Source organism: Kogia breviceps, chromosome 7 (genome assembly GCF_026419965.1).
Source record: "Kogia breviceps isolate mKogBre1 chromosome 7, mKogBre1 haplotype 1, whole genome shotgun sequence".
NCBI lineage: Eukaryota > Metazoa > Chordata > Mammalia > Artiodactyla > Physeteridae > Kogia > Kogia breviceps.
The window spans coordinates 81,213,838-81,241,009 of NC_081316.1; the positions used below are offsets into that span (position 1 = coordinate 81,213,838).

A 27,172-nucleotide genomic window follows, 5' to 3' on the forward strand; every position below is an offset into this window, starting at 1 on the left:
CCCCCCCAGAGGAATGTGCAGCAGAAAGGAGCTCACCCAGCCAGGAAGTCTTCCAAGAGGAGGGCACTTCCCTCGTGGGGAGGGAACAGCCCTCTTCCCCATGAGGCAGCTCCCGATCCCATGCCCAGGGCCCTTTGAGGGCAACTGCTGTGCCCACAGGCCCACATGGGCACTGGAAGGACCTGGGGAGGCACTGTGAATTATTAGAAGGCCCTCAGCCAAGGTCCAGTCTCCTTGTCCCCTGAGGAGGGTCAGGGCCTCCCCTGGGGCTCCCGGGCCCAGGTCTCTGTCCACCACCCCTCAGAGTCCTTGAGCCTGGCTTTGACATTCCAAAGCTGGACCTGGGCCTGCTGAGCCACATTCCATGCCGGCCCTGAGAGGAACTGGTTCGCCCCGCAGTATGGCCCAGGCTTTGCTCTGTGACCCAGTCAGCCACCAGCCCTCCCTGGGCCTCCTCTCAATCCCATCCTGGCATCCAGGACAGCCCCACCCCCAATGAATGAAGAGGAGGCCTGGCCCCTGTCTGTCTCCTCCCCACCCCCATTAAGTTGGCTATCTCTTCTGCTACCACCTAGTCCATTCCAGAACCTGGTTCTCAGATTTCTTGAAAGGTCTGTGTCAACTGGGTGTCTGCTGGGAGTGGTGGGTGCAAAGGGCATCAAGAGCCTCCCCCCCGCACCACCACAAAGCAGCCCCAAGAAACTCTCCAGGCCTTGTCTGTCTGGCACCAGCTGGCCAAGGTGTGGCACAGGGCTCAGCCTCAACTCAGGATCCATGCAGCCCAATCGGAAGCTTTGCAGGTTCTTGGCATCTAGAATTTCGGAAATTTGGAAGCTGGGGATCTTTGGCACGTAAAACCCTAGAATCCTTGATCCCCAATGCCCACAGTCTCAAGACTCAGAATCCTAAAATCCCAGCTGCTCATGTGGGGAGAGGGAGTGTGGGAGGGGAGAGGGATGGAGAAGCCCTTCCCCCGACCCCCCTTACCTGCGCTGTTTGGTTTCTGTCCTGACCTGTCCATACCTGGGGGCTGGGGGCTTGGGATGTCCCAGGTGCTGCTGCTTCCTGCTCCTTCCCTGAAGCTCCAGGGAAGCTGAGTCCATGACCAACCCAAGGCCTCTCATTGAACTAGAGGCTGGGGACAGACCATGAGCCCCTGACTCCAGGCCTGATTATAGGCAGAGCCCTGGCCCCAGCATTATGGTGGGAAGGAGGGGAGGGAAGGAGAGAAGGGGATGCCCAGGGGCAGCACAGCGTCCTCTGGGGCTGGAAGGAAGGTGGCAGAGGAGACCCAGGCACCTGTGGGGGAGGGGAGCAACACGAAGCGGTAGCTTAGCCCTGCTACTGCTCCCGCTGTCCTAGGGCTTGACCCACCCCAGCACTGGCCTGGCCAGAAGGAAGGAGGGTGGGGCCAGGTTCCCCAAAGGCCCTGGGAAGCTGAGATTCCAGGTGTGACCTCCAGTTCCCTGCCCTGGGAATGGGGACAGAGGAGTGGCTGTGAGAGGTCCCAATCCTCCTCTCCCTCCCCCTTGCCCTCACAATCTTTTGCTCTCACAACAATGAAAACAATGAGGAGGAGGAAGCTTTTGCCACATTTCTCCCTCCCAGTGGGGCGGGGGGATGCTCTCTGACCCCTGAATCCTCCTCTGGACCCCACTGGCCATGAGCATCACACGCTTGACCACAGCTGGTCTCTGCTTCTTGGCCTCTTAGCTCTGAAACCATGTTCCCCAGGTTTGTTCATTCAGTCACCGACACCCAGCTGTACCAAACCCCAGGCACCTTGAGAGGAATCAGTTTCCTGGCTTGGCCAGAGAGAAAGACTTGGACACTGTGACAAGGCAGGTGGGCAGTATCTGAAGGAAGCCCAGGGCTTCAGAGGCCCAGGAGGCACTGACCAGGCAGGGAGGTAGAGTGCAGGCCTCAGAGCCCCCTGCCTGGGTGCCAGTCCCAGCTCTCCCTTTCCTCAGCTGAAAGACTCTAGGCAAGTCACTTAACTTCTACTGACCTCAGTTTCCTCAGCAGTAAAAAGGAGAACCACTCAACAAAGTACAAACTGGACAGGACAGGACAAGAACAGTGAGCAGGAGCTGCTGGGCCCCTGGGGGCTAAGACTTGACAGCAGCCAGTCCAGCCTGCGAGCAGGCATCCCATCCCCACAGAGCATCACCAGTAATGTCACCTGCCCAGGCGGCCCTCCAGTCCCTGCCTGCCACCCTGACTGGGAGTTGCCAGAGAAGGACAGGGTTTGGATCTTGTCTGCCTGCAGTGTCTCCCAGTACTCAGGGTTCTCACTGTGAAGCTAGAGAAATTCAGACTCCCAGTTCTTCTATATAATAAATGAGCTCAGGAAAATTACTTAACTTCTCGAGGCCTCAGTTTCTTCATCTGTAAAATGGGAATAGTGCCTACCTCATAGGACTATTGTTGAGGATTAAATGAAATCAGTACATAAAATGTTTAGCACAGTGTCTGGCACATAGTAAGCTTCCAAAAACCAGTAGCTACTGCTACTATTATTACTACTATTAAATAATAATTTTGTTATTGAATTGGTCACTTAACTCCACATCTCCTCCCAGCGACTCTGATTGTCTCAATGATCTGGGACAGACGCCCTGTTTATGGGACAGAATTTTATTTCCCTTCTGAACTATGTTCCAAAGGATGAGACAGAGAGAAATTCCACAGGAAGGTCATGTGGAAGACCAGCCATGCACTGCCCTCCCTCCCCGCCACCCCAGGCCATCCCTGAACCTGAGGTCACCTGCCTTTTGGGGCTGAGACTGTCCTCTCCAGAACCCCGATTGGAATCTACAGGTCTGGGGGCCTGACAGTGGTAGTAGGGGGGTGGAGCGGGGCTAGGTGAACAAGATGTCCTCTCTGATCAGGGCTGGGGATACTGGTGTTGAGCCCCTGAGCTCCACTGGGACTGTACTTGTAGGGGATCTCTGAGGGCCTCCCCACACCCTCCTGCTGTTCAGACCCTTGGTGCAGAGCCCCTTCCTGAAACATGAAGTGCCCCTCCATGCAGGGCTATGGAGGGGGAAGAGTCCAGCCTGACAGAGACCAGAGGAGGGGGTGACGGGCCGCCCAAAGGAGTGTACTCTGCTCCTAAGGGAGGGCCGGGTCTGCATGGCTGGGGTCACACTCTACTCGAGGCTGCCTTGGCTACCACCCAGGGGAAAGCCCCTAACTGAGTGGGACCCTGGACTGAGCTCAAGGAGTGACGTCAGGCTGGGGAAGGGAAAATCAGGCCAAAGGAGGCAAACAAATGCCTGGGTCCTGATCCTGCCTCTACCACTTATTTGCCGTGATCTTAGGCAAGTTACTTAACGTCTCTGTGCCTCAGTTCCCTTATCTGTAGAATGGTGCCTAACTTCTAGGCTTGTTGGGAGGACGAAACTGGTTAACATACGTAATAGTGCCCACAAAGGTGCTGTGTGCATGTTTGCTGGCGTCATTCTCGCTGATATTATTACTCAGCTCTCTCTGAGGCTGTTTCTTCCCCTGTCTTACTGGAGGATGACCCTTGTCTCACGGAATGATGTAATGTTAAATAAAGTAACAAATGTGCAGTGTCGGGCACACAGCAGGTATTCAAATCAAGTACAGGTCCCTCCCTCTCCCTTTCTTCTCCCCAAGAGGGCCCAGACTAGGAGTCGGGTCAGTCCTGACCCCCACTAGGGCTTGCTGTGTGATCCTGGTCTGATCTCTGGTCCCTGGCCTCAGTCTCCTCATCTATGAAACAAGCTGCTGGGCCAAGTGATCTCTGTCCATGGCCATATCTGTTTCAGCCTCCTTCCCACCTCCATTCCCTCCTTTCTTTCTCCATTTCCAATTCATGTACTAGCGCACTCCCTCCTGCTGCAACAGAACCCTTGGGACCCTAAAGTGGGGTGGAGGGGACAGTTGGTGGGTAAGGGATACCAGCCTTCAAGCAGTCCAGGACCCATCTCAGGCCCCCAAGGGTTAAGATCCAGAGTGTAGGGCGGGGGGCCAGGGTCAGTGCTGGACAGACAGGCCTGCAGCCCAGGCCCTGCAGCCCAGGTCCTGCCTCCCCTCCCCCCATCCTGGGAACAGAGGCCACTTGTTTGGGCATCAGCTGGCTGGCTTTGAGCTTGGCCAAAGGGAGAGTGGGGTGGGGAGGGGAGAGGGCCGCCGGAGAGTGGAGGGGACTCCCCTCTGTCCTAGGGCTTTGTACTAGTCTAGTCCACAACTAGCCCCTAGGACTCTCAGAGGCCCCTTACCCCTCTGAAGTGACCCCTTCCCCCCAGGTTCTCCCTTTTCTTCATTCAAACACTCACTACTGGGGGAAGGAATTAGACTCAGGCCCAATTCTTGCTCCAGCAGAGTCTCTCTTTGGAGCATGGGGCCAGGGCTTATCACCCAACCCAGCAGATGGGGAAATGGAGAGGTTTGGGAACTTACAGAGTCACGTAGTGTTTGGTGGCTGCACAGGGACTGTCCCAGGTCCCAGTCATCCCCACGGTTCTGCAGTCCCCTTCTCCACAGAGCTCCAAGGAGACACTTCCTAAGTTGTGCCCTACACAGCACTGAAAGGCTAGGCAGGAGAAGGTCCACCTCTTAAGTCCCAAAGGACCTGGGAGGTTTGGAAGAGGAGAAAACTTCTGTAGGGTAGGGGGGAGGACAAGCAACCTGCACAAAGGGCTGAGGCATGATGTGTGGAAAGGCATGGCTGGAGTCCAGGAGATGGTGGGGGTGAGGCTGGGGCTGACTGGGGAGGCCTGAATGCCCCAACGAAGCCTGGGAGCAATCTGCCCACTTCCACCTCACAGTTGTCAGGATTCTGCCTGGGACAACCCCCTCTTGTCCTATTCCAGTGAGCAAGCAGCAAATGGGAAGACAGGATTCCCCAAGCCAGGGTCTGGACAACCCTCAACCAGCCACGGGACTGGGGGATTGGCTCTCTCTACACTCTACCCCTGCTACCCATTCCAGCCACTTCCATCTCCTTGCCATTCCTCAAACACACCATGCAAGTTCCTGCCTCTGCACAAGCTTTACCCTCCTCTGAGGGTCCTTATCCTTGTGAATTACCACTTAACTGCCAAGGCCCATTCCAACCATCTCCTCCTTCCTAAGCCTCCAAGAGTCCCAGTGCCTGATTCCATCCCAGTACCTGTCTGCACCTGTCTTCTGACTCCGCAGGGCTCCTTCTACCCTGTAATGAGCCTGCTGGGAGGTCTCTCCTAGCCTGGACACTCTGCTCTTCGAGGACAGATATCCTGGGTGCCTCTGTCTGGATGTTGCTCGGTAAACAGTCAAATCCTTCTCTGAGTACCTCCATATATCTGTCCAACCCTGCAGCCCTGGGGATTGGGGAAGGCTCGCAGGACAGGAGCTTTGGAGGAGTAAGGGTGCATATGCCAGATACCGACCAGAGTTCCCCAGCACTAAAAACCACCCCTCGAGATCTGGGACCAAACGCCCACTCCATGCCCTCAGGCTGCACTCGGAGTCTGCTCTCTCCAGTCCCAATAACCCACTCCTGGCTTGACCCCATTCAGTGAACACACACCTTCTTTTTCCAGCAACTGGGCCAGGTAGGGGCTCTTGGGAAGCCATGCCCCCATTTACCGGTGGGGAATTGAGGCGCAGAGCCCGGAAGTAGTCTGCCCAAGATCAGTGGAGCCCCAGGTCCAGCGCATAAGGTCATACGAACTTGCAGACCGGTAAGGGTCTCCGCAGTCAACGAAGTGGGAGCCTTCATTTCACAGATGAGAAAATCAAGGTGCCCGAGGGCGGGTTGGCTCCGGAACGTCGGAGACTTCACGCCAAAGGGCCGAAGGCTGGAAGCCCCCTGTCCCGCCGGTTCGCCCTCCTCCCTACCGTCTCTAGCCCGACCGCGCATCCTCCGGAGGCGACCCCATCACCACCACCAGTCAGAACAGCCGACGTGACCCAGAGAAACGCCAGCGGAAGTAGTCGCCGGGCGCAGAGTCGCCGCGCGGCCTCGGCGTTCCCTTCTGAGGAATGGGGAAACTCCTGGCCACACTTGGCCAAGGGGCAGCGGACAGGGAGGGCCCGGCAGCCGCACTGACCTGTTCTGAGCGAAGACTCCACGCGGGGACGCGGGGACCCGGGGTTCCGGGGCCACCACTGACGCCGGTGCAGCCAACTCGCGGTCGAAGGCCGGGCGCGCCCACCCTGCCAGGCGCTTCCGCCTGCCCCACGTGACGCCCCGGGGAGTGGAGGACGGGGAAGGGGCAGGGACACGCCCCCTTCCCAGGGACCCGCCCCCTTCCCGGCCACGCCTCGTCACGGTCTCCGAATCCTCTGGCTTGGCCCGCCTTGCGGACAGGTTGATTTTGCGTCTCTCCTCTCCCTCTCGCTGCTCACAGGTCCGTCTCCGTCTCCTGAGGCTCCGGTCTACCTCCACCACCCCCGCCCTCTGAGTCTTCATCTCCTCCTGAGTCTCTTTGCCTCTTGCCGCCCCTCTCCCTGGGAGGGACAAGCCACAAACCGCCCCACCCACAGAGCGGAAAGGGGCAGTTAGAACCTGGAAGACAAAAGTCCCAGACCTCCTCCTCCAGGAAGTCCTTACCACTTCATTCTTCGAGAATATCCTACTTCTCTCCCTGGGCCCACATCTCTCAGGAGCAGGGTGGTGGGGAAGATTCTAGTCAGAGGGCCCAAGGATTCCTTGGCTTTATAAAGGCTGCAGCCTGAGGTCCTGGCTGCCAGGCAACTTCGCTGGCCTAGAGAACGGGAGATTTCCACCCATCCTGCCAGCATACACACAGATGAGGGTCGAGGGTCTGGGGTTTGGCAGGCATTCCCAGGTCCTGTGTCCAGGGCTGAGATTGGGTGTCATTAATTTGAGCACCTACTACATGCCAAGCCCAGTGCTGGGCAACTTATTCCTTTCATCTCAATCTGCCTGAAGGTGAAAAATCATCACCCCAGGATATAGATTAGGAAATGAGGCTCCAAAGAAGTTCCAGGGCTTGCCCAAAGTTACAAAGCCAGTATTGGGTAAACTGGCCAAGTCCTGGCGAGTTACAGACTGTCCTGCCTACCCCTACTGGACATTCACCCTGCCCCTCTAGGAAAAAGTGGACTCCAAGTATCTTCCTGACAGTCAAAAGTTAAGTTGCTTCCCGGGAGAGGGTAAGGCCAGACCTTGGGGAGAACTTCCGGCTCAAAATTCATATGGGGTACAAAAATACTGGAGAGGGGTGGAGCACTGGGCCCTCCTCCCGACCTGATAGCAGGGCTGACCCTCAGGCAGCAGAGGGCACCTGTGGGCTACAGAGAACAGGACAGGCCCAGGCATCCCTCTAGACTTCAAAGCCTAGACATCAAAGCAGCCAGGTGGAACACAGACAGGATCAGGGAACTGGCATCTGACCACTGGCAAAGGGTTGGAAGCCCCGCCCTTTCTGTTAACACAGGCCTGAGGTCTTCTAAATGATCTAGGGAGGGCTCAAATCACAGAACCTGGTCCCTCCACTGCACTGGAGTCTGATGACACTCACCTCAACCCCCAAACTCCCTGCAGAACATGCTGCCCCCAAGGACCTCTCCCCCTCCTTCTGTCACAACTGGAGGGTGTCAGACCCCCAGTCCATAGGCTGGACCCAGAGGGCCTTAGGCTGAAGGTCTTACAATAGAAGCCCACTCTCTGACCCCTGACCCCGGGCCTCTGGCCAGACCTGCTCCTTCTCTTAGAGCAGCAAAAGGTAGCCAAACAGCCTGCAGTGAATGGCCGAATGAACACACAACAAGGACAGGTGGATGGATGAAGAGTGAACTAATGAATGGATGCAAGGATAGTGAACACAGCAGGGACAGGAGGGGTGTGTTCCGAGCTGCACATCGGGAAATGAGGGGATATCTAAAGGAGCAAAGTCCAGGTGATCAATAATAAAATTAACAAAATGAACTGTAGAATAGAGGGACTGAGGGCAGCGCCTGTGCCCTGAGCAAGTGGGAAGCAGGCACAGTGATGAGCCGGCTGAGTCTGTGGGACCGTTTATTGGGGCTGTGTCCCGTCACGCCGCAGCGCCAGCCTGGGCCGGAGCCCACCGTCCCCAGGAGGCGCAAGGAGTGGGGGAGGGGAGAAAGCACGGGAGCATCCGCCACCCCTGGGCTCCGTCTGCCCCGTCTTGTCTTGGTCCCTGCTGTGGTGCCGTGCTCAGGTGAGCGAAGTGTCATCATCACTGCCCTCGCCGCCCGCGCTGCCCATGCGCTCCTCCCGGCTCTCTGCCACCGCACTCTCGTCGATGTTCTCCAGCGAGTCCGCGTGCTGCACAGACAGCTCCGACAGCGCCAGGCTCGGCAACGGGCTCTGTTCTGGGTGTAGCCACGGCTTGAAGTGCGGTTGATGCTTCTGCTTCCACTCAGGGTATTTGACGCACGCCTTGTACATCTTCTTCATGGCCTGCGGAGCCGCCGCACCACCGAGTAAGGGGTGAGCTGGGAGCGGACTGTCTTCACCACATCCCCTCCCGCGCCCTCCAGCGGCTCAGTCCGCAGCTCCCAGGTTCCTGACTCTTGATCCAGTTTCCATAACTCCGCCCCTCAGACCTAGCTCCGCCCCTGACCCCACCCCCTCACCCTGGAACCCTCTCCCCCAACCTCCACACCTGCAAAGTCCCAAGCCTCCTCACCTTGGGAGCCAGGAACTGAGAAGATTTATTCACCACCCACTTGGGTAAGGAGCCTATGAGGGCAGGAATGGATAGTGAGGAGAAAAGGGAAGCAGCAACCTCAGGAAACCAGCCCCCCACAAACACACATACCAGCCCCCTCACTCCAGCCTGGGGCTTCCAGAGAGGACACACTCTTCTCCTTAGGGAGGGGGCGCTGTGAGGCAAGTCCTATAAGACTTCATCATCTTCACCCCCTCTTTCTACCTCAGACCATGGTCCTCAGGCTCAACTCTGTTAACCCCCCACCTCCACCACCCCTGCCTCTGCCCTCTGCTCAGCCCAAGGGCTACACAAAAGAAAACCACAGGTCTTAGGTGACCCAGGCAACACCTGGGTTGAAATCCTGGCCAGTCGAGCTCCCACGTGCTACCTCCCCTCTACTCACACTGACCTCCCTTTTCTCATACCCAGTCCCTCTACCTTGAATGGCCCTGGTGCTCATCCGCTGCTCTGCCTGTCCTTCCAAGCCCCCTGGCCCAGGAAGCCTAGCTGCTACATAGACCTCTTGGCTAAGCACTCCAGCCTGGCCTAACCTAGAATCCACAGCCCAGCTCTCCACCCTGTCTGATTCCCAAGTGTCTGCTCTGCCTCTGACACACAATAAACTCACTCAGTGACGTGCTGGGGAGCTCTGGGCCTGGGCCAGTGGGCCCTCGGTGGTACTGGGGGCATACCCAAGCAAAGATGCTCAAGGCTTACCCCTCCTCTAGTCATTCATCCATTCCTTCACTCACTCCACATTCACTCAGGGATACCCACCCTGGACCAGCCCTGGGGACCGAGAGAGGAACTCACTGCCTGGGGGGCCCCAACAGTATGCCAAATACTCTGCTAGAGGGGGATGGGTCCACAGGGCAGGGAGCCAGTGACTCCTCTGGGTATCAGGGATAGAGGTGGTGAAGCAGCCCTGGAGGGATGAGTAAGGGCAGAGAGGTGTTTCTAGGCCGAGGGAAAGGGCTGCCTAGATAGGTAGGAAGGTAGGTGTAAGCTATGAGGAGGGACTGGGAAACCTGGGGAGGGGGCTTGGACTTTACTCTGAGGGCAATGGAAAGTCACAAAAGGACTTTAAGCAGAAGAGAGTCACAAGGAAATAAGTACTTTGGAAAAATCCCTCTGGTAGCTGTATGGACAGACAAGGTCGCTGAGTATGGAAAGAAATGACAGATTCAGGAGCTATTTAGGAGGTAAAATCAATAATTAGTGACTAGATTTGGGAGCTGAGAAGAGGGGACCCCAGACAACCACCAGGTTTTTGGCATGAGTGACTGGAGGGAAGAGACTTAGGAGAAGGGGCAAGTTAGGAAGGGAGACAGTAAGTTCAGCATCGGACACAGGGAGCCTCAGGTCCTAAGAGACACTCTGAAGGACACGTCCAAGAGGCCAATGGCCACAGGGATCTGGATCTCAGCAAAGAGAGACATGTGGTCAACCTAGCCACAGAAGCCTGGGGAGTAGCTGAGCCCTCCCAAGGCAAAAAGGACTGGGGCCTAGGAAACCCAGACCTTCAGGATGGAAGCCAACAAGACAGAGTGGGAGCAGTCAGTGAGCAGGGAGCAAGTCAGAGCATGGGGGAGTGGGAGTCCAAGAAGAGAGCTATAAGCTTCATCACGGAGCAGCGGCTACCACCTTGGCCCTTGCTTTTCAAACCACTGTAAAGTCTCAAACTTTGGTTCAAAGAATGTTTTGGGTGCACATGCCCCCAAATACAAAACACCTCCTAACAGAGGCCCTTCTGGATCCCAGTAGATCAAGTAGATCAAGCCCCATCCCCTGCGGTATACAGAAGGATCCCATGATGGGCTTCCAGGGCCAAGCCCTCACCTTTGGGGTCCACCTGAGCCAGGTAGGTGATGACGCAGCTCTTGGGCCCCGTGCTCTGGATGAGGTAGCCCGTCTGGATGGACACAGCTCGGACCAAGTCTTTCCGAGGTGGGTATTTCTGGGGATGGAAGGCACAGGGAGGTGAGACTCAAGGTGTGGGAAAAGAAGGTGTCTTTGTAAGTACACTTAACACACACAGACAGAGTTGGTTCACATCCCCTAGCATCTACTCCAGGCCAGGCCTGATATTGGGGTGAGAAGAAAGGGAGGAAGCAGGAGTCATCCTTGCCCTTCTTAAGCTTCCCCTGTTCCCCTCCATAAAGACCCAAGTCTGGGGTCAGGGTTCATGAGCAAACACATGGGCGCGCATGAGCGCGCGCGCACATGCACACGCACACGCACACACCCTTGCCCAGGCCAGCTGCACCTGCCTGTCCTGCCTGCCATGGAGACCCAGACTCAGGGAGGGTCAGAGAACCCTACCTCTCACCTCTTGCTCCCCCTTTCCCAGCCAGTCCATCCCACCCACTTGTCCACAGTGATGGCCCACACCGCCCTCTCCTCATCTGCTTGAAAGCCCCAGCAGGATGACAGGAACCATTATTCTCACTGTATAGGAAGGAAACAGGGACAGAAGGCTTCATGCCTGGCCTGAAGTCACAGAGAAGTCCTGGTAGCAGCCAGGACCACACCACCCAGCAGGGAAGGCAGGTTGACTCACAGGATGTTTGACTGAGTAGTTCATAATGATGTAATCAGTGCCCATGGGAAGCCAGGAGCGGAGGGTGATGACATCACGATTCTTCAGGGGCTTTGGACACCTCCCTGTAGAGGGCAAGGGACAGTTCAGCCAGAGCCCTGGCCTGCCTGCCTGAAAGGGTGTGGCAAAGCCCAGAGACATAGGGATGCCTGGTTAACTGCGAGCTCCCCCTGGTCCAAACAGGCACCCCCCACCACCACCACCAGACCTAGTTTCCGGAACTAGCAAAGAGACAGAACAGAACCCTTTCCCCTCCTGTATCCAGCCATCCCTGCTCCTCACAACCTCACACAGCCCTTACCTTGCTGGCCTGATCTGTTTGTATATGTGAATGTGAGTGTATGAGAAAATAATGGTATCACTGTGAGCGTGTCCATGAAATGTGTGACTGTGAGTAGGTGGCGTGTGGCTGTGGGTTTTGTATATAACTGTGCATGTGTGTTTGTAAGGAATGTGTATACTTGAACATGGGAGTACACATGTGTTTGGGAGTGCACATGTATGTGTGCTCAAGTGTCTGGGAGTGGATAGGGATTCAGGGAGGGCAGCCCTACATCTCTGCACTCAGGTCTCTGAGCAGACTGGCCATGGGAGTGACCCCAAGGAGGGAAGGTGGGAGGAGGAGGCTGGGCTGGAGGCCTGGATGGAGGTGGAGGGGGCTGGGATCGGCATGCTCGCGTCTGCTCACAAGAATAATAGCCCACATCAGCGTTGACTGTCAAGCGGGCAATGTCAAAAGTTTCAATGACATTGCTGTCCCATTTCTTTCGGTATTCAATGTCATGTAGGACGTCGTAGAGCGTCTCTGCTGGCACATCACGGCACTCCATCCGGCACTGCAGACAGACACATGGGTTGTCAGGGTCACACAGGGCTCAAAGTCCTGGTTAGGGGATGGGAGGGCAGACAGGCAAGGAGGGAGGAGGAGAAGGAGGACAGGGAGGAACAGTGACCTCTGAAGCCAGCATGGGCTCACCTCTTGCCATGAGCCCTGTCCAGCCCTCCCAGAAGCCACCTGTGCCAGGAAAAATGCACATGCACCCCTGCATCCAGAGACTATCTTCCCCATCTCAGCCACCACCAAACCTCCCCATTCATCCCAGTCTCCTCCTCTAGGAAGTCTTCCTGAATTACCCAGCCAACTTTCTGGACTGCCATACACTGAATCTCTTTATCTGTGCCCTCCAGGTCTCTGAACTTCATGGGCAGAGGTTCAGTCAATTCAGTACAGAGCCTGGTATGAGTACATGTTAAATGAAATGAAAGCATGAATGAACCAACAAATACCTAAATGGATGATGTCTTTCCTCCATGGTACTTATCACCTGGTACTTATCACCATTTGCCTTCCTTTTTTTCTTTTTCCCGCCATCCAACAAACATCTTTGTTTTTTGTTTGGTTTGGTTTGGTTTGGGGTTTTGTTTTGTTTTGTTTTTGGCCACACCGTGCAGCATGAGGGATCTTAGTTTACCGATCAGGGATCTAACCTATGCCCCCTTCAGTGGAAGCACAGGAGTCCTAACCACTGGACTGCACGGAATTCCCCCAACAAACATCTTTGGATTTCTTACTATTTATTAGCCTTGTTCTCAAAGAGCTTTCCATCTAGGGGAGAAAAGAGCCAAGGACACTTTTTAAAAAAAATTTAACCCCCACAATAACTTTACCAGACAAGAAATCCAAAGAGGAACTTAAGGCTCAGAGAGGTTAAGGAACTTGCCCACAGTCACCCAGCTGGTAAGTAGCAAAGCTGGGATTTAACCTAGATCACATGTCTGGAAAGCAAATAAACAGAACCAGGTTTTACTAGATTTACACTCAGCAAGATGAAACTCAGTCCATATTGTTGTTCTGTGATTTTTTTTCACCCGAAAGCCCAAACCCCAGGGTTATGTTCCCCTCAGCAAGTGGACAAGTTCTATTGTGTAGTTTCAAAAGGTTTCCCAGAACTGGGTGTTCAGATGGTGCCAAGGGAACCACACATTACTTTCTACTAAAAAGTAAACATGCAACCATATGAGGGAGGGGTCACATCACCTTCCCCCTAATCTTGGGTTAGGCCCTGGCACCACTAATGGTGATGAGAGGACACAGGAAGGACACTACCCACTGGGTATTCTAGGCACCAGTGAACTCATCAAGCCCTGGATACGCTTCACTTAACAGAAAATAAAATGGACAGAGGAGCAAGTTCAGTGTCACCATAAGAATACAAGACAAAGCCAGATGGTAAGACATTCTGCAGGGCTACTAGTCCAGTCTCTGCTACAGGTCAATGTCATAAGAAAGGAACTGGGCTAGACTAAGACTTACAGGACAAACAACCAGATAGAAAGTGTGGTCCTGGATTACATACTGGCTTGGACACAACAGCTATAAGGACATATTTGGGACAACAGGAGAAATATGAATATGATCTGAGTAATAATTAGGTGTGCTGAAAATTTACTGAAACAAAATGGTGGAGGCTGCTACCTGAAGAAAAGCAAGTTACAAAATGGAATGCATGATATAATCTCATTTGGGGGGAAAAATATACGCACAGAAAAGACCCGGGAAGCACAATCGCTAAGGTGTTAACAGTGGAAATCTATAAATGATGAGCATATAATAGCTTTATTTTCTTTTTGCTGTCTGTATTTCTAATTTTCTAAAATATATAGTACTGCTTCTGCAATAATGAAAAAAAATTAAATAAAAATGTTTCCCAGAGATACTGAGAGGTGCGCTCACCACAAGCACTATCCTAAGGGCTTTCTACACATTACCAGATTTTATTCCTACAGCAACACTCTGAGAGATTAGCTCCATTTTGGTTAAGAAAACCAAAGTTCAAGGACAGCTCCAGCCTGCAAAGACTCATTGTGTGTCATCCTCCCTCCCTGCCCTCTGTTTGCTTTTCTGCTCCACCAGGTGGTATGACTAGATCCAGTCATTTAACAAGCTTCAGCTCTGTGCAGAGCACAGAAGAGTCAGAGATGAATCTGAGGCCTGTCCTTCAGAGGCTTCCAGTTGAGAGAGGAGACCAACTTGGAAATGGGGAGGTGCCCAAACTGCCCAATGGGGCACAGAGGAGGTAGTCAGCTGTGTGGGGTGAGGCATGTGGGGAATCAGTCTTCATGGAGAAGCTCAGCATGGAAGGTAGGCATCTAGCAAGTGGCCCTGGCAGAGAGAACAGTGTGGCCTGTAGGGAAGCTGAATGAGTTCCATCTGCTCCAGTGCCCATGGTGTGCTGCAGCCTAATACTCAAAGGTCCTGCTTCCAGGTCTTCTTGGAGAAATGCATAATTCCAGGGCTAAGTTGGAGTAAGTATAAGATGTACCTGGAACATCTCACTGTGCCAGAAAGTAAGGACAACGTACTTACAGAATGATAGGGACCTTGCCCAGCAGACACAGGAGCCAGAGTGAAGGGCTCCCGCTGGTTCTATGACCAACTCATCAGGGTTTGCCAGTTTAGCATGGGAAGTCTGTATCCCGAGAAATCCCTCAGTCCCAGGCAAACAGGACAGCAGGTCCCCTACCATGGGCTAAAGCTGGGCCAACTTGTGTATTAAAATAAATAATGATAGTAACAGATTATATTCCACTGAATAAAATAGGAAACCAAAGTATATACAGGTATGAATAAATAAATAAATTTAATGTTTAATGAGGAATAGGGTATTTATATAGTTTCAAAGTTCCTTCCCATCAAATCAGTAATTTCACATTGCCTGGCAGATACCACCTTAATCAAGTGATCAAAGTGAACATCATTAGTGATAGGACAAGTTACAACTGGATGTTTCCTGATAGGATGCAATAAAAAGAATACAGGTACCACTTATGTGATATTTCTGCCAAAGATGCATGGTCTAAATCTAATCATAAGGAGTATCAGACAAACCCAAAATGAGGGACTTTTACAAAATATCTGGCCTCTAAGTGTCAGGGTCATGAAAGTCAAGGAAAGACTCAGGAACTATATCAGACTGAGAGAGACTAATGAAACATGAGTGAATGAATAAATGAGTGATTGAACAAAGTGATGACAAGGATGGGATGGAGAAGACGGCAGAGGCCAGATGTGGCATCATCAGGAGCATACAGACAAACTTCCACTGTGCAGGGACACTGAGGTCTGGGTGTTGCACCTGACATTCAACACACACACTCACTCTTCACCCCCCTGGTGAGCTGTGCTGCAAAATAGAAAGCTGAGGCTCAGGAGAGGAAGCAACCTGTCCAAATCATATGGCAAGAAAGCAGCAGAACTTCAAAACCGGATCTTCCAATACTCTTAACCATGAAGGAGCACTCAAGTGTGGCTTCTGAGGAAACTAGAACTTCTCTAAATCCAAGTAGGGAAGCTGGTTTGGCTTTGCAAGTCCTCAAACGTGTTATTCCAGACATTGACTGTATGAAGGAGTAGTGACAAAAGAATTATGCTTTGTAGGTTAGAATCCAACCTGGGGATTCCTCTTCCCTCAGGCCAGCCTTGGTGCCCCCAGGGCAAGCTGCACCCACCGCTGGGTGCACTCTGAGAAAGGCCTACACTGCCCAGACTGCCTCTTCTCCCTCTGGACTTCTGTGGCTTCAGGACCAGGGGCCTCCCTCTGAGACAGCAGGCAGTGGGAGGAGCACACAGAGCCACAAGACAGACCAGGCACTGAGGTGAGCATAAACTCTGCATAACATTTTATCTTTAAGATAAAGAAGAAACTTCAAAGGGTTCCCAAGCTCAGGGCAGGCTCTTGGGGAGGAAGGTCAGCTGTGAGGCCTGCTGGGAAGGGGAGAACTCAGGCTGTGGAGGCAGCGCTGCAGGTGAGGAAACCGAGGAGGTGCAGGTGGCCAGTCTGGCTTTGGGCCCAGCTCTTTCCACAGCCCCCAGGAGGCTGCGCGCATGAGCCAGGAGGGGTAAATTACATCCAGCATTGTTCCTGTGCACAGCTGCAGCTGCCACATGGGCAAGGTAATTCTAAGAGGCTTCTGGAGGAACAGTAGGGGTAGAGGTGAGTCTCAGGAGAGCACCTGGTGGGCGGGGCTCTGACCAGAATCCACAGCCCTTGGGCCCAGTGCAAGTCACTCACTTTGGCTGGACGCTTGGGAGCTCCTCCTGGAAACCAGAACTGAACGGGCACTGCTGGGGTTGCTCAGCCAAGGAGCAAGCCATGCTTGGCTGCAAAGCCCTTAAGGCCTGGTTTACAGCAGGAAGTCTCACATGCCGCCATTTTACAGCTGAGAAAACTGAGGCCCAGAGGGAGCAGGTGACACCAGAGAAATTAGACTGTATACCCCCTACACTCCACTCTCTCCAAACCCCATGAGGTAGACAACTGGGATTGCCCAGAACCCCATAGAGCCATGGTCAGAAGGGAATGGACAAGCAAGGAAGGCCATCAGGGGTGACTCCTGCAGGCTGTGAATCTGGCAATCCCAGGTTCCAATTCCAGTTCCTCCCCTTAGGCACAAGATTTAACTCACCTGAGTCTTTGTTTCCTCATGTGAAAAATGGGGATAATAAAAGTACCTATCTTGGGGCTTCCCTGGTGGCGCAGTGGTTAAGAATCCACCTGCCAATTCAGGGGACATGGGTTCAAGCCCTGGTCCAGGAAGATCCCACATGCCGCGGAGCAACTAAGCCCATGCACCACAACTACTGAGCCCGTGTGCTACAACTACTGAAGCCCACGTGCCTAGAGCCCTGCTCCACAACAAGAGAAGCCACCGCAGTAAGAAGCCCGCGTACCACAACGAAGAGTAGCCCCCGCTCACCACAACTAGAGAAAGCCTGCACACAGCAACGAAGACCCCATGCAGCCAAAAATAAATAAATTAATTAAAATCTTTAAAAAGTACCTATCTCATGGGGATGTTGTGATTAAATTAAATGAGATAATGTATGCAATATGCCTGGCACATAGATACCCCCAAAACAGAAGCTGTTATTACTTAAGCAGGCTTCCACAAGCAGCCACACACCCTTCCACAGGGCCAGGACCAGGCCGTGTCTGCATGTGCCTCCTTACATTCTGGGCCCCAGGCGCCTCTCTTTTTTTTTTTTTTTTTGGTGGTACGCAGGCCTCTCACTGTTGTGGCCTCTCCCGTTGCGGAGCACAGGCTCCGGACGCACAGGCTCAGTGGCCATGGCTCACGGGCCCAGCTGCTCCACGGCATGTGGGATCTTCCCGGACCGGGGCACGAACCCGTGTCCCGGGTTCTCAACCACTGCGCCACCAGGGAAGCCCCCAGGCGCCTCTCTTGCCTCACCTGGCCCTGCCCTTCCGTCCATCCATTCACTACTGCCCGGAGTCAGCTGTGTGCAAGGGCTGCAACTGGGCAGCAGGGAACTGGGAAGTGAACCAGATTTGGGCCCTAGCAAGTTCCAGACTGCATCTGCAACATCCTCCTGGGCGTCACCCCCTGGACAGCCCATAGGCTCACCCTCACCATATCCATTACTGTTAGATTATCCAACCCCGATGCCTACTACCCTCTGCCCCCCGCCTGTGCCTGGAACCTGGGATTCTGCTTGGCCATGACCTTCCCAACAGCTTCTCTTCGCCAGACCCAGGCAGGCCTCACCATCCTTGCTTGGACCGGTGCAGCCACAGCCTCATCACTGGTCTCCTGGCTCCCAGGCCGATCTGCCACCTGGGGCCAGGGAGCTTTCTAAAACCCAGTGCTGGGAATTCCCTGGTGGTCCAGTGGTTAGGACTCTGAGCTTTCACTCCTGCCAGCCCGGGTTCGATCCCTGGTCAAGGAAATAAGATCCCACAAGCTGTGTGGTGCAACCAAATAAAATACAATAAAAAATAAATAAAAAATAAAACCCAGTGATGATGGTACTGCCCAGCTTGAAAGCCTCTGCTGCCTCTCTCTGCCCTCAAGATCAAATCCTAACCAAAACGTCCTCCCCACGCTGGCTCTGCCTCCTCTCCTTCCTCACCCTTAGTCTGCACTGCACCCACCAAGACCTTCTCAGCCTGCCACCTGACTCCTGATGGGCCCCACAGGTCCCACCCAAATGCCACTGCTCCCCACCACGTGGTCAGCCACGTCTCCCTCGACCTGAGTCCTCACGAAGGGCTGTCACCATCTCCATCAGTCTCCCCACTAGGCCTTAAGAGCAGGGCCCAGGTCTGATCCATCTCCAGGTCCCCAGCAGCAGCACAGTGGCTGGCAGAGTGGGTGGGAGACACGAGAAGAGGTTTGTTGAATGAATAAATAACCAGGGCAGATTAGCAAAAAGGAGGAAACGGAACAAGTAGAGACGTAAAGGCAGAGGCAGTAACCATTAGAGACAGGGATAGAAAACACACCCCAAGGGGAGAAAACACACCCCAAGGGGAGAAAACACACCCCAAGGGGAGACTCTGAGACCCAGAGACAGGCCCAGAGGCAAAGACAGGAGGCTGCAGGGAAGCAAGGAGGGGAAAACTGAGGCAGAGCCAGAGCTGAGCTGGGGGGCGGAAGCCACTGGGAGACAGCTGAGGAGACATAATTGAATCAGAGACAACTCTGCTGCAGTGAGGGGGTGTGACTCACACACACAAAGTAATGCCAGACACAGAAACACACACAGAGTCTCACATTCAGAGGCACACCCAACCTTAGGCACGTGTACACACACACACACACACACACACACACATACTCAATATGGATTTAATGACCTTTGTCAGGTGCTCTGCCCCTGAGGGGCTCACAATCTACCCAACTAAGGACCAGATCACACACACAGGCACATACACTCCAGCTCCACACACGGAAGGCCCAAATATAGAAGGCCAGACAACTCCCATCACATCATCCTGCCCTCATAACACACAACAACCATCTGGTATCTTATTTAGTTATTTGCTTCTATTTTGCTTGTCTCCCCCTCAGGATGTAAACTCATGACAACAGGGTCTGATCTGTCTGGTTTGCCACTAAATTCCTGGATATACTTGGTATACAGTATGTGAACAATAAATATGTGTTGAATGAATGAATGTTGGAGACACACAAGGGAACTCCATCCCCTCTGGCTGTCGGGCCTCTGCCTTAAGACTCATCACTTCCCTGGTCTAGTACAAGGTCCCAGGCAATCTAGAAGGGTCCAAAAACAGGGAGGAGGCAACAAGGAGATGGTAGAGGGATTTCTCAGGAAACCAAGGTTAGATGCAGGCTGTGACAGGGAACTCAAAAGGATGAGATTAAATGGCCCAGGCAATGCAGAGGAGACCAAAGGCAGTATTTACCTGTACTTCCCATTGGGTGGTGGAGGGGAAGGGGAGGGAGGTAAACTTGTAGGCATTGTTCAACTGCCCCAAGACATAAGAATTCTAGAGAGAGGTCAGAGGTAGCAAGTAGCTGCCTTCAGGGAGCCAGGTTGAGAGGCAGGGAGGCAATTATTATGCTAAAACCCCAGAGAACAGCTCCAGCTGCCCAGTGCCACCTGCCCAGTGCCACCTGCCCAGCCTCTCCTTAATGACAGGTGAGAGGAGTCTGTATTTGGTGTGGGACTCATCACTAAGTTCTGGGTCTGATACTTTCTTCCACTCCCTGTGTTTCTACAGCTCCAGGGGTCCCAGAGCATTGAGGCCAGACCAAGCATGCCTAAAGTGAGGCACAGGGAGGAACAGAGACACCTCGAGCCCAATGCATGGTCTGAGCACCTTTCCTCTCACCTGTTGCTGGGAGGGGGCGGGGCGGTGGAGGGTGGATGCTCACCTGCCCAGATCAGGGGTAAAGGTAAGGGAGCAGGGTGGGAATAGAGTTTTAATTCCCATCTATCTCGGTGGCCGCTGGCCCCTCACGAACAGACTGGAGCGGCCCAGCTAAGGTCCCAGAACCCTAAAGAGCACCAGGCCTCTGGGGTCATGGTACCCGCAGCCCTGGCTCCAGGTGGCCCAGCCAGGCACGGAGACACAGGGGAAGAAAGAAAACCCATCTGTCTCCAGGACTGCCTCCTCTCTCTCATCTCCTGAAACTTTAAAGACTCTCGGCTGGAAACTGAGCTGGGGCTCGTTAAAGTTTAAAAGCCAGAGCCTGGGGACCTGGTCATGGAGGAACAGAGCCAGCCTGCGCGCTGAGGGCTCTTCTAGCCCCAGCGTGGATGGACACTGACTGAAGGCACCCACCCCACCAGTCCCTTGCCCCCAGGGGGCTGCACGTCCATACTATCTTACATCCCAGCCTGCACAAGAGTTATGCTGTAACCACCATGTCCCATCCTTTATCCCTCCTAAATCTTTCTGGATGCAATCCCTTGCTCCATTCCCCCACAGTCCCTGCTTTAGTGCAGCCCTTGGCATGTCTGTCCAGACAAATACAGCAGCATCTTCCTCCTACCACCCACCTTGTCTAAAACCCTCCATTGGTACCCTAGAACCTCCAGGACCCAAATCCTAGAGCCTTGGTCTAGCTGTCTAATCACCTCCAGCCCCCTGAGTTCCAAGCCCCACAATGAACCACCTGCAGCTCTCCTAATACACTGCCCTGTTTCCTGCCTCTGGGTCTTTACACAGCTGTTCCTCTGTATGAAATGCTCACAATGCTGTCAAACTTGTACTCCTCATTCTCTACCCAATTCCAAACAGATCACCTGAGAATTCCTCCTCTGTGAAGCCTTCTCTGGCCTCCAAGGCTAGTTCAGAGGCCTGCTCTGGGTCTCTGCAGCTCCTGTGATAAGTGTCTGTCCCAGCATCCAACTGGGAGTTCCTTGAGGGCAGGGTTCGTTTGATTTCTTTCTTTGTCCCCAACCTGAATGAAGTGCTCAAAGACAGGCAGGGCAGCACTACTATTCACATGTGACAGATGAGAAAGCTAAAGCCTAGGCAGGGGCAGCAATCTGCCCAAGGCCACATGGCCAGGACTCTGGACCCTGTGCTCTCCCCCTATAGCCTCAGGCCAACCCAGGCATCTCCAGAAAGACTTCCTTAAAGCCTCCAGCCACCTCTGACCTTTCCTCTCTCTGATTTCCTGCACCTGAAGGTCCAGACCCTGACTCACTGGGGGCATGCTCTCTGGGAGCCTGTCCCCTGAGGACAGCTCTGGACTACTTCCTCCAGCTGTCCTCACACCAAGTCAGAGCTAGAGCCATCTAGGACAGGGGTCTCAGGGCCTCAGCCTGGATTCAGGAGCCCCATCTAGAGACCTCTCAGATGGCACAGACTGTCATGGCCTTAGCTCTCTGTCCTTACTCTGTGTCCAGCAGTGCAGAAGCCTTTACCATGGCCTAAGGCCAGGACAGCCTCTACAAACCACCTGCCCAGCAACTTCCTGTAGAGAAGGGAGTTCTTCCTGTAGAGAAGGGAAACTGAGCCCCAGAGGCGGCAGAGGCCCAGCCTGAACCTGAACTCACTGAATCCAAACCCCTAAAACACAATTAACTCCTGCCTCTGCCACCACAGATAAGAAGACTGACTCGTAAAGGTGAAATGAGCCCCCAAGGTCACACAGTAAGGACTTGGCTCTTGCTCAGCTGGGACCACTCCAGGGTGCCCTCCGACAATGGCACAGTACAGGGAGACTGAAGGCAGAAGACGGGGGTAGGTTCTGAGCTACACGGTCCAGGAGACAGAAGGGCCCAATGGTGCTGATAAGCAGGCCCAAGGGATTGAAGAGATCTTGGACTTGGAGTCTCAAGGACCTGGGCTGTGATCCTGCCTCAGCTACCTTCTAGCTGTTTGACTGCACAAGTGAATTCTTGCTCTGAACCTCAGCTTTCACATCTGTTCAATGGAGTTCATAAGACTCATGCCACAGGACAGTTGTGAAGACTCAGTGGGACAACATGAAGAAAACAACTGGCCCTGCGACTGTCCCCACTTCCCCCATGACCCTTTTGAGTCCCATGGACCATTAAGAGTGAGAAGGACCCTTGGAGATCCCTGAGATGATCCCAAATTTTATAGGGGAAGAGAATGAGGTGCTGAGAGGGAACAGGCCAGAGCACTGGCTTAAGAGCTTGGAACCCAGGGGGCCTGTGGTGTGGAAGCAGGTGGACAGTGAGACAGGTCAGGGAGGGGTCACTGAAGCTTTCTCCAAAGGGGAAGAGGAGGAGTCGTAGGACAGGAAGTCAGAGGAGATAGGTCCCCACCACCCAGCTTCCTGTGGCAAGAGGAACCTCAGGTTCTCAGCTGCACTCCACCAGGAGACCTCGCACCCCTGCTTCAACCGTCAAGCCCCTCAAGACCCCTACCCACCGGGCCCACTCCAGCTTCTGTGGTCTGCCTATGGACACCTGCCTCATGCGGTGGGCAGGGGGTCACCTGGAATTGTCAGTCTTCTCTCCACCAAGGTCTGGACACCTGGACAGGGGCCAGGTCTCCTCTGCCTCTCAGGTGGTTAGGTACACAGCAGCATCAGAGAGCCCGAGCACATGAGCATCCAGGGCAGGGCTGGGCAGGCCATGTCATCTCCTGCTTTCTGTCCCCCGTGCCTCATCCTTCTCCATGGGCCTCAGCCCAGGCATTGGGTTTAGAGGCCCTTGGAGCCAGGAGAGCCCCATGGCACAGATGGAGACATAACCCAGAGAGGGCAGGGATGTGCCCACAGTCACAAACACAGCAAAAGAATACCATAGCCAGGACTAGACCTCAGCCTCTTCCCCAGCTGGCCCTGCTTGAATAAATGACAGACCCACTGGTTTCCCATTTCTCTACTGCTACAGGAGCTGTGGGGAAGCCTGGCCTGGGCACTGAGAGACCTGTATTCAGGTTCCAAGCTTCCCTCTGCCTTGGACCCAGGATCCATGTTCAGCGTCTGCCTTTGGGATGAAGTCTGACCTCTCAGGAGGTGGTATCTGCCTCCTCTCCAGTGCCCGGAGCACAGTGCAGGCTTGGGACAAGACCAGGCCGGAGGCCAGGAGGGAGGGAAAGGGAAGAGGTGGCCTCCAGCAGCCCTGTCCCTTTGTCCTGGCTCCAAATGTTGGGCCAGAGCCACAGTGTCTTCCAGGAACCTCTGGACACAGGGGCAGGGAGAAGATAAGTCTGGGGGAAAAGGGGGTGAGGTGGAGGAAATCAATCAGGTAGGCAGATAGGTGGACCTGCTCCCCCAACCTGGGATCATGCACACAGGGCATGTACAGGAGGCAGCTGGCTTTTCCAGCTCAGAGGGCAGGCCCAGAACAGGCTGTGGTGAGCGGGAAGCTCAACAAATACCTGTGGTTGAGTCACAGCCTCCCGGAGTGACCCAATCATCCCTGGGGACTCTGGCTTCAGACCTGCTGTGTGACCTTGACAAGCCACTCCCCTTTCTGGGCCTCAGCTTTCTCATTTATCAAACAAGAATGGGATGATGAGAACACCATGTCCTTCAAAGAGTTATTGATGGGGTCAAATGCCAGAACGTTGACTAAGATGTGAGCCCAAGCTGAGACAGGCAGGGGCTCTGGAGCCAGGCTGGCCTGGGTTCTACTCCTGCCTCAGCTGATATGACCTTAGGCAAGTGACATCACCTCTCTCAGCCTCAGTTTCTTTGTCTGTAGCATGGAGACAAGCCTACTACTGCCCAGGACTGGCCTGAGGGTAAATTAGACCATGGAGAGAAATGCTTGGCTCAGAGCAGGGGCTCTTACCAGAAATGGATTCCTGGAATCTTGGGGATGGGGAGCTCAGAGACCTCTGCCTGTCCCGAGGGGATCAGAGATCTCGGGATGCCTGTAACCAAGGCCCCAGCCTCCTCCTTAGACCCTAGCTCTGCTCACCTCCTGGCCCCAGCCCCCCTCCACTGTGGGGAGCACAACAGAGAGAACTAGGCAGGGAGGCTAAAGGTCTGGGTGCCAAGTCTGGCTCTGCTGGGACTTGGTTGTGTGAGCCTGGGCTGGCCCCTGTTCCTCTCTGGACCTCGGTGTCCATACTTGCACCCCAGTGAGGGGTGAGTATGAAACTGGGGTTGTAAAGGCACCTCCAACTTCTGCTGAGTCTGAGAGGGAAGGAAGGTCATGTGTATGCCCTGACCACAAGCCCACAATACCCCCGTTTTTCCAAGTCCCCTCCACTCCCATGGAAGAACACCTGACAAATCTGATCTGGCCACAAGGGGTCCGTTGTGGCACTCTGGCCCCCAGAACTGCCAACTCCAGTCCTGGACTAGGCTGGGTTTATTCATTAACCAAGCCAGATGGAGGAGGCAGCTCCGCCCTGTTGACACAGAGGGTGGGAGTACTGGTCTCAGTTCAGACTTTCCCCTCCTCTTCTTTCTGGAGAGCCAGCTCGGTGGGGAAATTACACTTCCCCACCCCACTGCACAGCCCAGCCTTGAGCCTTTCCTAGGTCACAGTCAGGAAAACAACCTTGTTCTCACAGCAACTTTGCTCACCTTTCATTCAGTTTGCTCCTTCGTTCCTTCCTTCCTTCCATCCTTCATTCAACCAACATCCCTGCTCTGTCTGTGTTGGAGGCTGAGGACGCAAAGAAGGATAGGACCTGTCCCTGTCCTCAGAGAGCACTAAGCTGGAACATACCAGCTGCCCTTCCCTTCCCTGCTCCTCAGGCTCAGACACAGGTCAGGCCTCCGGGAAGGCCCCAGCCCACGGGCCTGAGGCCTGGGTCCTCAGGCCTGGGTAGAGAGTCCCAGGAGGGGACACACACATGGAAACCCAGAGAGAAAGAGACAGTCAGATAGCCAGGGTGCAGACAGAGAATTATAGAAGGGAGAAGGGAAGACAGAATGGGTGAGCCAGAAGACCACACGGGGACAGGTGGACAAAGGTCTAAATAACTAAGACAAAGTGAGGCAGAAAGGCACAAGGTCAGACATCTCTGGCCCTGGTATGAGGCCATGGTGCCAGAGCTAAATCCAAATCCAAGAGCAGGTCCCAGGCAAGAGGGGCTGAAGTAGGGGGAGGGCAGGAGTGTCCTCTGAGTTCAGTGTCCTGCTTCCATCTCTGCCCCCCCTCACCACAGGAATACACTCCTCCACATGTTCCAGAAGGACAGCAGGAAGGGTGAGGCAAGAGAAAGGGAAGGGTACAGTCTACTGCCAGGACTCCACTGAAGGGAGACCTGCCCCCTTGAAAAGTGGCACTCACAGCAATGCCAGATGTGTTGTGTTGGAGGAAGCTACCGAGGCCTTTAATCAGAGTCTTCACCAGCCTATTCCCCATCTAGTTCCCCAGGGCAGGTGGGCTCACGGGGTTCCAAACCCCAAGCTGGCCCTATCTTGGCAAAGAGAAGAAAATCAGGGGGTTGTGAGGAATGGGGTTGATGGCTGTGAGGGAGGCTGAATGTACCTAAATCTTCCCTGCATCTGCTGGTCCTCTCCTCCCCCAGCCCACCCCCAGTCTGGCCTTGTGTAAGGCAGAAACATCTAAGCCCTGCTTTCAGGATCTGCCAGCCAGGATCCTGAGTCCCTGCAGGAGAGACTCAGGGAACACCCAGGAGGGAAGGAGGAAGAGCAGGGCATCTGACAGGAAGGAATCAGGTCCCTGGCACCCAAGGGTGCAGAGAGTGGGGAAAGAGACCCAGCTCAGGCTGAGAGAACCAGGAATTCAGGAGAGAGGGGCTCAGTCTCCCTCCTCAGATGACTCAAGTCAGGACGTGGTGAAGGCTTCCATGGGCAGAGGGCTCCCTGAGGGAGACCATTCTCCTAGGTAGGCCTGACAGCAGCCCACCTCCCGGGATCAGGCAGGGGTGTGCAGAAGCCTGGGTTCTGGCTGAGTGAGCCAGAGGGAGTCACACCCCCTCTCCAGGCCTCAGCTGGCCCATCTGTGAGATAGGGGCTTGCCCAGCAAACTGTGCCTCCTCCTGGTTTCTCACAGGAGAGTCTGAGGTGTACAACCGGATGTCTGTAACCCTTTGGGAGAACCAGGAGACTCCCTGGTCAGAGGAAGTAAGGGTGCAGTGCAGACTACACCTGCTGCAGGGCAACCCTACCTTGATCTTGTGCAGGGTACGATCCATCTCCACAGCCTGCACCCACACAGACACGCCGGCCTTGCTGTAGGTCAGGTTCCAGCCCGCCTCGGCCTCACACTCTGACCGGAAGCTGCAGAAGTCCTGGTCGTCGGGCACCTGGACGCTGTCGCGGCCCAGGACTGGCCGAGGCCCCTGGGGCTCAATTGAGGCAGCTGACTTCTCCATGGGGAGGCCCAGGGCCCTGGTCCTAGTCCCGCTCTTCTGGGTCCTCCGCGGAAGCTCCAACAACGTCGACGCGGCTGCAGATGCTGACGCCACCTTCCAGGGACCTGAAAGACCGGTTTGGGAACCGGAGTCAGTGCGCTGGGGGCGCGGGTGTTGCTGTCCGGGGTCCTGGCGGGTAGAGAGTTAGAGACAGGCAGGGGCTGGCCAGCGCGCACCGCCGGCACAGATCAGTACGCCCCCCGCCCCCTCCGCTAGGAGCGACCCAGACCTCCGGTTTGGGGGCCGGAGTGCGGGCTGCGTATCGGGTGCGGGGTGGGGGGGCGTCGGGACCCGGGGGAGGCCGCGACCCGAGGTGACGGACGGCCCGGCGGGGTCCGCGCAGCGCTGGCCGGACTGGCTCAACTAACTCGGCAGCGGCGCCGGCGCGGGGAGCGCGCGGGGCCCGTGATGGGGGTGGGGTGTTCGCGGGGCCGGCCCGCTCACCTGTGCCAGCTGCTCCGCCGGGGCCCGCCGGCGCCGGAGGTGCGAGCGCCTCTGCCGCCGCCGCGCTGCCCGGGCGACCGGGGCTGCGCGGGGGCTCTGGGGGGAGGAGCAGTGGGTCCCGCCGCCGGCCCCGCCCCGCAGCCCCCCCGCCCCGCGCGCGCCCCCCCCCCGCCCCGCGCGCCCCCCGCCTTCCCGCCCTCCCTCTCCCCGGGCTAGGCTGGGGGCTCCGGGGACTCCGCTCGCCGGCGCTCGGTATTTTCCAGGCTGCGGAGGTACAGCAGATGGGTCTCGGAGCCCCGCCCCGCCCCGCCGGGTCCTAGTGCCCGCCCCACCCTCCTCCGAAGGGGACCTGGCCCGACCAGTCCTCAGGCAGG

At 55.1% G+C, this 27,172-nt stretch overlaps 2 protein-coding genes across 5 annotated transcripts in view; both read right to left on the minus strand.

The window, feature by feature from the left end:
- ARAP1 (ArfGAP with RhoGAP domain, ankyrin repeat and PH domain 1) overlaps nucleotides 1-6,208 on the minus strand; it is a 63,001-nt gene extending 56,793 nt beyond the window's left edge. For 2 of the 4 annotated variants that reach the window (XM_067038833.1, XM_067038832.1), the window contains exon 1: nucleotides 6,066-6,183. The gene's annotated coding sequence lies outside the window, so the exon portion shown is untranslated. Of the gene's footprint in view, nucleotides 1-6,065 lie in introns of all 4 variants that reach the window. The other 2 variants (XM_067038831.1, XM_067038830.1) reach the window with 2 other exon arrangements.
- A 1,774-nt stretch (nucleotides 6,209-7,982) lies between these two features.
- On the minus strand, nucleotides 7,983-26,879 carry STARD10 (StAR related lipid transfer domain containing 10). The gene is made up of 7 exons (XM_067038847.1): nucleotides 26,799-26,879; nucleotides 26,109-26,419; nucleotides 11,948-12,095; nucleotides 11,221-11,324; nucleotides 10,500-10,617; nucleotides 8,637-8,689; nucleotides 7,983-8,407 (listed from the first exon to the last, which is right to left on the minus strand). The coding sequence occupies exons 2-7, from the start codon at nucleotides 26,313-26,315 to the stop codon at nucleotides 8,162-8,164; spliced, it is 876 nt and encodes a 291-aa protein (XP_066894948.1). The 5' UTR covers nucleotides 26,316-26,419; nucleotides 26,799-26,879; the 3' UTR covers nucleotides 7,983-8,161.
- Nucleotides 26,880-27,172: the final 293 nt, after the last annotated feature.

What these genes read in the sequence shown, in the direction of transcription:
- STARD10 (XM_067038847.1), bottom strand. Translation starts at nt 26,315, where the DNA reads ATGGAGAAGTCAGCTGCCTCAATTGAGCCCCAGGGGCCTCGGCCAGTC. An exon ending in TGATGTGGGCTATTATTCTT is followed by an intron (nt 11,325 to 11,947) that starts GTGAGCAGACGC and finishes TGCCCTCTACAG; the next exon opens with GGAGGTGTCCAAAGCCCCTG. An exon ending in GGCTCAGGTGGACCCCAAAG is followed by an intron (nt 8,690 to 10,499) that starts GTGAGGGCTTGG and finishes CTGCCCTCATAG; the next exon opens with GCTCCTTACCCAAGTGGGTG.